The sequence below is a fragment of the Pristiophorus japonicus genome, chromosome 2, assembly GCF_044704955.1.
Source record: "Pristiophorus japonicus isolate sPriJap1 chromosome 2, sPriJap1.hap1, whole genome shotgun sequence".
Lineage (NCBI taxonomy): Eukaryota > Metazoa > Chordata > Chondrichthyes > Pristiophoridae > Pristiophorus > Pristiophorus japonicus.
The window spans coordinates 196,063,870-196,074,260 of record NC_091978.1 but is presented as its reverse complement, the minus strand read 5'-3'; the positions used below and the strand labels follow the sequence as shown (position 1 = coordinate 196,074,260).

At 45.5% G+C, this 10,391-nt stretch overlaps 1 protein-coding gene across 5 annotated transcripts in view; it reads left to right on the top strand.

Moving 5' to 3' along the window:
- Positions 1 to 2,672: 2,672 nt before the first annotated feature.
- The window catches only part of stim2b (stromal interaction molecule 2b), a 272,216-nt gene continuing 264,497 nt past the window's right edge, over positions 2,673 to 10,391 (top strand). For 3 of the 5 annotated variants that reach the window (XM_070870631.1, XM_070870606.1, XM_070870646.1), the window contains exons 1-2: positions 2,849 to 3,454; positions 3,863 to 4,048. In XM_070870631.1, the coding sequence (XP_070726732.1) occupies positions 3,892 to 4,048 (157 nt within the window). In that variant the 5' untranslated portion in view covers positions 2,849 to 3,454; positions 3,863 to 3,891. The other 2 variants (XM_070870611.1, XM_070870621.1) reach the window with 2 other exon arrangements.

The following is a 10,391-nucleotide window of genomic DNA, read 5'->3' as shown; positions in this document are numbered from 1 at the left end:
CAAATAGGTCGTCTGGCTTGGGTAGCGGGTACTGGTCCTGTCGCGAAAAACAGTTAATCATTACTTTATACTCCCCACAAATTCTGACCGTACCATCGTCTATGAGAACCGGATCGGACTGGCCCACACGTTGAACTCCACCGGCGCAGCCTGTCCAGCTCAATTTCCACTTTTCCTCGCATCATATATGGCACTGCCCGTGCCTTGTGGTGGATGGGTTGTGTACCAGGAAACAAGTGGATCTGCACCTTCGTCGCCGAGAAACTTCCAATGCCTGGCTCGAACAACGACGGAAACTTGCTCAGAACCTGGGCACATGAGGCGTCGTCAATGGATGAGAGCGCTCGGATGTCGTCCCAATTCCAGCGGATTTTTCCCAGCCAGCTTCTGCCGAACAGTGTGGGGCCATCTCCTGGTACAATCCATAGTGGGAGTTCGTGCACTGCTCCATCATAGGAGACTTTTACTGCTGCGCTGCCAATAACAGGGATCAGCTCTTTACTGTAAGTTCTCATCATGGTGTGAATGGGGCTAAGCTTGGGCCTGTGTGCAGTGTTGCACCGCAGCCTTTTTGCTCATGATAGACTGACTCGCACCCGTGTCCAGTTTCATGGATACTGGAATTCCATTCAGTTCAACTTTTAACATGATCGGTGGACATTTCGTGGTGAAGATGTGTAACCCGTACACTTCTGCCTCCTCGGTTCGAGTCTCTAGTTCAGCCTGATCCACTATGGATTGATCCTCCTCTGCAACATGGTGGTTTGTACAGTTTGCAGCTCGTCTGCACGTTCGCTGGAGGTGTCCCATTGTTCCACAACCTTTGCACACATAGTGTTTGAAACAGCATTGATGGGCTCGATGATCACCTCCACAGTGCCAACAAGGTGTTAACTGCTTCGCATTAACAATTGATGGCGGACTCTGGGTCATCTGAGGTCGTGCAGCTGCCGCCGTATATGTTCTGTCATGTGCATTCCTGCCTGAAAACGACGTTACTTTGTGTACAGTACTACCGAAACCTCTTTATGCTGCGAAATTTGTTTGGTGTTATTGCTGGTGGACATAAATGCCTGGGCTATCGTTATGGTTTTGCTCAGATTCGGTGTTTCAACAGTCAATAGTTTGCGAAGGATAACCTCATGGCCAATGCCAATACAAAAAAGTCTCTTAGCATTTGCTCAAGGAATCCATCGAATTCGCAATGTCCTGCAAGGCGCCTCAGTTCGGTGACGTAGCTCGCCACTTCCTGGCCTTCAGACTATTGATATGTGTAGAATCGATACCTTGCCATCAAAACGTTTTCCTTCGGATTTAGGTGCTCCCGGACCAGCGTACACAGTTCTTCATAGGATTTGGTTTTTGGTTTCACCGGAGCTAGAAGATTCTTCATGAGGCCATAGGTTGCTGCCCCACAGATGCTAAGAAGGAATGCCCTTCGTTTGGCAGCGTTCCTGTCACCTTCCAGCTCATTGGCCACGAAGTATTGGTCGAGTCGCTCCACTAAGGCCTCCCAATCGTCCCCTTCTGAGAATTTCTCCAGAATACCAACAGTTCTTTGCATTTTCACATGGTTGTTTGTTATCTCGTCGCCAGTTGTTATGCTCGCAATAAAGTATTGTGTTCCTAACACAGATGAGACTGCACACAGGAAGGTTAAAGTAACAGTGAACTCAGTCTTTATTAGGACACTCCAGAGTGAGGAACAGGCCTTCGGGGCCGGCTTATATAGTGTTCCAAAAGGATGCTGGGATCCCTTGGGACTTCAGGGGATGCACTCCCTGGTGGTGGAACATGGGAGTGCATGCTTTACAGATACACAACGTAAAGTAATGTAACTGAGTACTGTAGATAATGAGTAAGTGTGACCTTAGCTCCTTTATTCAAACTTCAGAGTGCTGGTGCAGCGTGGGAGGCCTGCTTATATACAGTGCTCCCAAGGGACACTGGGATCCCTTGGGACTCCAACAGGTAAGCTCTGATGGCGGTATGATTCAGGTTGCCTGGGCTTGCATACATAAGAATGAGGACAAATACTTTTAGAGTTTATATTTCAAAACTCAATGATCAGTTTTTACTGGTTAGGTTTGACGAACAGTTTATTTATGGAAAATACTGGTTTAGGATTAGTGTTTCTCTTCTAGCTAAAGGATTGCCTGCTTTGTGGAAAATGTATTTAGAAAACCCCTTTCACTTGTTTATAAATACAGTGAGGCAATGCAAATTACATGAACACGTAACTGACTGAATCAAGACTATCCTCTGAAGAATTCCCCAAATACTGTATCAAAAAAAGCACTTGAATGATAGCTCCTTTAAAAAGTTACTTTTTGTAGATGTTGACAGTTAAACATACAACTAAAGGCAAATTACGGCATTGGGGAAATTTGGTGAATAGGAAGTTGTTCCGAAGGCAAGGAGCCTTGTCCAAAAAAATCAAGTCGTGTTGCCACATATGGTGAAAATGTGCAGCTGCAGTGTTGTCACTACGTTGCTCTGGAGTATTACCAATCATAACAGCAGAAAGGATGTATTTATAAAAACGCAGCAAAGTATTTCCCCAAGACTCCTGCTTTCCGTGTCTCATGTAGCCAAGGAAACAAACTTTATGAGTCCTGAGTCACCAGGAGGAAGCTGCAGGAACATCCATCACAACTGCCCCGGTGGTTGGAGGAAGACACTGTTTCTGTATGTGGACACTTAACGCTGCTGTTACTGATCAGCTGCTCCGCCAATAAGACGCTGCCATGTTGTGACAAACGAACCAATGGCGAGAGGCAGAGATGCGGATGCCGGTGAATCGCGGGTCTCAGGTCCGGGGTCCGCACCGAGCAGTAACACAGTAAGCATACTTCGCTGAGCACTCCACTGGTTCAGCTCTAAGTGAAGGGGTTGTGTGGTTGGGGAATTGAGATACACGCATGCCCGCCCAGCAACGCGCGCCACAGCCGATATCAGGACGAAAAACACACTTAACATTTTCTTTGCCCAAACAAACCGGCAGTTGCGCTCCAGCGAGGTGATGTCACGTTATTTGCATACTGCCTTCCTCCCCCCACCAACACTTCAGCTGACAGAAATCGGATATGAAAAGTAATGAAGCTGGGGGTGGGGGCAGGAACTTAGTTGTCAGATAAAGTTTCTGCGGAGAGCCGAGGCGGGGAGACGTTGTTTGCAGAGATGCTGTGCGGGGGCTCGCAGTTTCTAGCCAGAGGGTGTGAGCGCTTTCCTGCAGCTTTCCAACCCAGCTACTGACTGCCACTTCAGATCGTGGCTGCGAGGGAGGGTAGCCTGCGGCAGGCAAATTAGGGGCATTGCTCTCGGGATCGATGCTTTTCAACTTACACCGACCATTAACTTTCACCGATGAAGATCTGTATTAAGTTATCGAGTGAGGATCAGCACAGCCAAAAATAGCTAAAACCAACCGCAGACCCGCTCTTCATTGTTTAAGGTGAGGAGCGTATGCATTTATTTATTTTTAAAAAGTGAAGATTTTTGCAATCGATCAGTTTTGTTGAAGGCCCCCCCGGCCAAACCGGGTCTTGAACAAGCCGGTGGACTGTAACAGGGCGGAGGGGCCAGAGGCAGAGTGTTCTCCGGGCTGCTGACACTGGCAGGAGCCGGAGAATTCTCGCGCTTCCCCAATTCGGTGCTGGAACTCGGAACGCTCCGGGTGGCGTTCCAGGCATTATCCGGCCGGAGAGGCACGTTCCATCCAATGATTACAATGCACAGTTGTTGCAGTTTCACACTCCGGTCTTTGTAACTCGGTGCATACATAATACGCACGCCGTGCATAATTACTGCTCCCTCGCAGTTTAATCTTTGTGATGTTGATGGCCTTTTATTTGCGCACCAGTTCTTTTAGGGTTCCGGGCTGTGTTGGCGATGAGGATGGATTGGAACCGATGGATGTCGCTGACTCTGATCTGGATTAGTTTCTGCATTCCCACCATATGTCTCAGCTCTGCAGCCGGACCTCCAACGGACTCAAACGCCGAGGGATTCTCACAGCCTGCAAACGGAGATCCGGATGCTCCTACAGGTAAACGCCGAACTACTCAGTCCCGACAGGCAAATTCTCCATTAGTTTCTATTAACCGACTCAATTAAGGTTGACATTTTGTCAAATAGGTTTTGATGACAACTATTCGCGACTGAACAAGTTGAATTCCGTCTTTATTACATGGGATCCTAGTAAAAGTATGTTGTGGATTGCATTCTGCAATTCTGTCCTTTTATAATTAGTGCCGCTGCTTTGTAGTAACCGAATAAAACAGTGTGATTAATGGGACTAAGTGAGTGGACAAAATTGAGTGAGACAGATTGAGTTCAATGTAAGATTAACCACTTTGGTCTTTCTCCGATCCAATCAGAATATTTCCTTAATAAAGAAATTGGCCATATGACTCATTGAGCCTGCTCCGCCATTCAATACGATCATGGCAGATATTCGCTCAACTCCACTTCTGTCCTATCTCCATATCCCTTAATTCTCCTGAGGTCCAAACATCTATCTATCTCAGCATTGAAAATACTCACCGATTCAGCATCCACAGCCATTTGGGGTAGAGAATTCCAAAAATTCACAGCCTTCTGAGTGAAGAAATTTATCTTCATCTCAGTCTTAAATGGCTGACCCTTATCCTGAGACTATGTCCCCTAGTCCTAGATTGTCCTGCCAGAGGAAACAACCTCCCCAGCATCTACCCCTTCAGAACCTTTATATGTTACAGTGAGATCACCTCTCATTCTTCTAAACTCCAGAGAGTATAGGGCCAATCTACTCAATCTCTCTTCATAGAACAACCCTCTCATCCCAGGGATCAATTTAGTAAACCTTCATTGCACTGTCTCCAAGGCAAAAATGTCTTTCCTTAGAAAAGGAGACCAAAACTGCGTACAGTACTCGAAGTGTGGTCTCACCAAGGCCCTATACAATTGTAGCAAAACTTCCTTACTCTTGTATTTCAACCCCCTTGCAGTAAACGCCTCGTGCCATTTGCTTTCCTTATTGTTTGCTGTACCTGCATGCTAACTTTCTGTGTTTCCTGCACAAGGACACCCAAATCTCTCTGAACACCAACATTTAATAGTTTCTCACCATTTTAAAAATATTCTTTTTTTCTATTCTTCCTACCAAAGTGAATAACCTCTCATTTCCCCACATTATACTCCATCTGCCACTTTATTGCCCACTCACTTAACCAGTCTATATCCCTTTGCAGACTCTCTGTGTCCTCCTCATAGCTTTCTTTCCCACCTAGCTTTGTATCATCAGCAAATCATGCTTGACAAATCTTCTGGAATTTTTTGAGGATGTTTCCAGTAAAGTGGACAAAGGAGAACCAGTTGATGTGGTATATTTGGACTTTCAGAAGGCTTTCGACAAGGTCCCACACAAGAGATTAATGTGCAAAGTTAAAGCACATGGGATTGGGGGTAGTGTGCTGACGTGGATTGAGAACTGGTTGTCAGACAGGAAGCAAAGAGTAGGAGTAAACGGGTACTTTTCAGAATGGCAGGCAGTGACTAGTGGAGTGCCGCAAGGTTCTGTGCTGGGGCCCCAGCTGTTTACATTGTACATTAATGATTTAGACGAGGGGATTAAATGCAGTATCTCCAAATTTGCGGATGATACTAAGTTGGGTGGCAGTGTGAGCTGCGAGGAGGATGCTATTAGGCTGCAGAGTGACTTGGATAGGTTAGGTGAGTGGGCAAATGCATGTCAGATGAAGTATAATGTGGATAAATGTGAGGTTATCCACTTTGGTGGTAAAAACAGAGAGACAGACTATTATCTGAATGGTGACAGATTAGGAAAAGGGAAGGTGCAACGAGACCTGGGTGTCATGGTACATCAGTCATTGAAGGTTGGCATGCAGGTACAGCAGGCGGTTAAGAAAGCAAATGGCATGTTGGCCTTCATAGCGAGGGGATTTGAATACAGGGGCAGGGAGGTGTTGCTACAGTTGTACAGGGCCTTGGTGAGGCCACACCTGGAGTATTGTGTACAGTTTTGGTCTCCTAACCTGAGGAAGGACATTCTTGCTATTGAGGGAGTGCAGCGAAGGTTCACCAGACTGATTCCCGGGATGGCGGGACTGACCTATCAAGAAAGATTGGATCAATTGGGATTGTATTCACTGGAGTTCAGAAGAATGAGAGGGGACCTCATAGAAACGTTTAAAATTCTGACGGGTTTAGACAGGTTAGATGCAGAAAGAATGTTCCCAATGTTGGGGAAGTCCAGAACCAGGGGTCACAGTCTGAGGATAAGGGGTAAGCCATTTAGGACCGAGATGAGGAGAAACTTCTTCACCCAGAGAGTGGTGAACCTGTGGAATTCTCTACCACAGAAAGTAGTTGAGGCCAATTCACTAAATATATTCAAAAGGGAGTTAGATGAAGTCCTTACTACTCGGGGGATCAAGGGTTATGGCGAGAAAGCAGGAAGGGGGTACTGAAGTTTCATGTTCAGCCATGAACTCATTGAATGGCGGTGCAGGCTAGAAGGGCTGAATGGCCTGCTCCTGCACCTATTTTCTATGTTTCTCTATGTTTCTAAATTGGATACATTGCACGCGGTCCCTTTATCCAAGTTATTAATATAGATTGTAAATAGCTAAGGCCCAAGCACTGATCCTTTCGGCACCCCACTAGTTACAGCCTGCCAACCTGAAAATGTCCTGTTTATTCCTACTCTGTTTTCTGTCCGTTAACCAATCCTCCGTCCATGCTAATATATTACCCCCCAACCCCATGAGCCCCAATCTTACTAAGCAACCTTTTATGTGGCACCTTATTGAATGCCTTTTGGAAATCCAATTATACTACATCCACTGGTTCCCCTTTATCTACCCAGCTAGTTACATCCTCAAAAAACTCAGATTTGTTAAACATAATTTTCATGTTAACTCTGCCGAATCATATTTTGATTTTCTATGTACCTTGTTACCACTTCCTTAATAATGGATTCCAGCATTTTCCGGATGACTGATGTCAGGCTAACTGGTCTGTAGTTCCCTGTTTTCTCTCTTACTCCTTTCTTGAATAGTGTGGTTACATTTGCTACCTTCCAATCTGCTGGTACCTTTCTAGAATCTAGGGAATTTTGGAAGATCACAACCAATGCATCCACTATCTCTGCAGCCACCTCTTTTAGAATCCAAGGATGATTGGCCATCACATCCAGAGGATTTGTCAGCTTTTAGATCCATTTGTTTCTCATTGTACTTTTTCTCTACTGCTATTAATTACTTTTACGTTCCTCACACTCGTTAGCCCATTGATTCCTCACAATTTTTAGTACGCTTTTTGTCTTCTTCGACTGTGAAGACAGATAAAAAATATTCGTTCAATGTCTCTACCATTTCCTTGTTTCCCATTATAATTTCTGTTGTCTCAGCTTCCAAGGGACCAACACTTACTTTTTCTACTCTATTCCTTTTTACATACATGTAGAAGCTCTTGCAATCTGTTTTCATATTTCTTGCTAATTTACTCTCATTCAATTTTCTCCCTATTTTAATCAATTTTTTGGTCATCCTTTGCTAGTTTCTAAAGCTCTCCCAATCCTCAGGCTTACTACTATTCTTTGCCACCATATAAGCTTTTAATCTAATACTATCCTTAACTTCTTTAGTGTAATTGTGGAGGATGAAATGGCAGGGATGTCTTAAATAGATATTTTGTAATGGGTCATGATGGTGGAAGTAAGAATGCATGTGTACTAACTAGAGGAGTATATGGAACAATTGATGAGGCTAACTGTGGAAAAGGAATTTGTTCTGTAAAAATGTAGCAGACCTAAAGGTGATTATCACCTTGGGCTGTTGAAAGATCAGAAAGCAAGTAGCAGAGGCTCTTGTTCAGTGTTTCAATCCTACATGTGTAAATTGTGCCATTGGGCTGGAAAATATCTATGTGACATGTTTGTTCAAGAAGGGAGATCGACAAACTGGGCACCTATAAGCCAGTTAGTCTAATTTCAGTTATGGATAAACTCCTGGAATCCATAATTCAAGATAAAATTAGTAATCTGAAGTGCTCTTGCAGAGAGCAAGCATGGGCCGAATGGTTTCCTTCTGTGCTGTAACCATTCCATTCTATTTAATTGCAAACAATTTTTTTCTTGCCAATTGTCTGATCTCTTGCAGCTGTAGACTCTTTATTGCAGTATAGTTCTGAAGTACAGGAGGAAATATATCTTTAATTTTGATTTTCAGAAATATTGAACTTATTTTTGATTAATGAAATGCTTATAGGGACAGTTGTACAGCCTTATCATGTTCAATAGCATTTTTATTGTAGAGCTCGTTAACAATTGATGCTAACAAAAAGAACTGTATTTAAACTGCAAATGCAAGAGAGTGAAATTAGTCCACTACAAGTTACAGATAGCCTTTGCGTCAATAGCATTTTTATATCTTGGTCTTGCATTGTTTTGTTTACAAAACAAATAATCCAAAGTACTTGATACTTTTGCTGCTAGTGACTCATACTGGCTTGTGCCAATGCATTGCACCAACGCCAAAGTTGCAGTGTAAAGAAAGTACAAATAAAAATGTCAGTGTGTGTGACAATGCAGTTTATGTGCATTAACTTCCTTTGCCTTAACATGTTTCCATCTACCATGATGTGTTTAACATGAGAGCTTATATACTGAGGCTCTATGCACACTGACGGGGTAACATTTACTTATATTCTTTTTGGCATTTCGAGAACAGTTAATGGAACTAGCTAACCAGATAGTTGGTAAAATAACATTTGGTGTGTCATGTGTCAACTGAGATTCATTCAGGTGACATTGTAAACCAATGCTATTCAATAACACTTTGTTGAGCCCAGCATTGCTGAGCAACCTAATGTTTGACCGCCATTCTGAGGAATAGCCTAACTCTGAATGCCCCAGAAGAATAGAATATGAGCCTGTGATTTCATAACATTGACTTTCTCGTTGCAAATATACCACCTTTGTTGTCACCAATTGGGGGCTAGGCACTTACTTACAAGAAAGAAAAGAAAGACTTGGATTTCTACAGCGCCTTTCATGACCACCAGATGTCTCAAAGCGCTTTACAGCCAAAGAAGTACTTTTTGGAGTCTAGTCGCTGTCATAATGCGGCAGCCAATTTGCACACAGCAAGCTCCCACAAACAGGAATGTGATAAATGACCCAGATAATCTGTTTTTGTTATGTTGGTTGAGGGGATAAATATTGGGCCCAGGACACTGGGGAGAACTCCCCTGCTCATCTTCGAAATAGTGGCCGTGGGATCTTTTACGTCCACCTAAGAGAGCAGATGGGGCCTCCGTTTAATGTCTCATCCGAAAGACGGCCCCTCCGACAGTGCGGCACTCCCTCCGCACTGCTCCTCCGACAGTGAGGCGCTCCCTCAGCACTGCACTGGAACGTCAGCGTAGATTTACGTGCTCGAGTTCCTTGAGTGTACACTTTTCCTCGCCTCCTAGCGGCCAGCTCATTGCACAGTCTCGGTGGAGGTGGCGTGGGGTGGAGGGGAGGAGGCCCGATAGCCAGGTCCAGCCGCCCAGTCGCCGCAGGAGGTCCAGCCGGGTGGTCCAGGTCACGTTGAGTCGTCCAGCAGCTGCAGGAGGTCCAGCCGGGAGGCTCAAGTCGCGTTGAGTTGCCGCAAGAGGTCCAGCCGGGAGTCGCCGATGTCCGGTGTGGCGGGAGGCCTGAGGTAGGCTCGAACTTTTGGGATTTGTGGGGTTGGGGTTTGAGTGGGGATTTAAGTCTTTAAGACCCCCTATAGGGGCCTATTAGAGCTAGGGCTGGGGCTTGGGGAAGTTTAGACAGAGGAGGGGGGTGGGGGGTGGGGGGTTGAGGGCCGAGGAGCTGTTCCCTAGGGAGCTGCTTCCCCGATGGCCACTGACATGACCCCAAGATGCAGAATGCCCACAGCGCTTGGTCTGCCCTCCAGGCCTCCATAACTAGTGTCTGCAAGGAGATGCTCGGTCACTCAACCAGGAAACACCAGGACTGGTTTGATGAGAATGATCAGGAGATTCAAGAACTAATAGATTGCAAGTGCAGGGCATTTCTGAGCCTTTGAGCAGCAAAACAGCATTACAGATGGCTAAAGGCTAAGGTCCAACAAAAAACCCGGGACCTAAAGAACAGGTGGTGGATGGAGAAAGCACAGGAGATACAGCAGCTGGCCGACCACCATGATGTGCGAGGTTTCTTCACCGCAGTCAAGGCCACATACGAACCAAACTCCCAAGGCCCCACCCACTCCTGGCCAAGAACGGGGAAACACTCAAGGACACCGAGGCACTCGGGAACCGCTGGAAGGAACAGTTCGAAGATCTCCTCAATCGAGACTCTGCCTTTGACTCGAGTGTACTCGACTCCATTCCGCAGC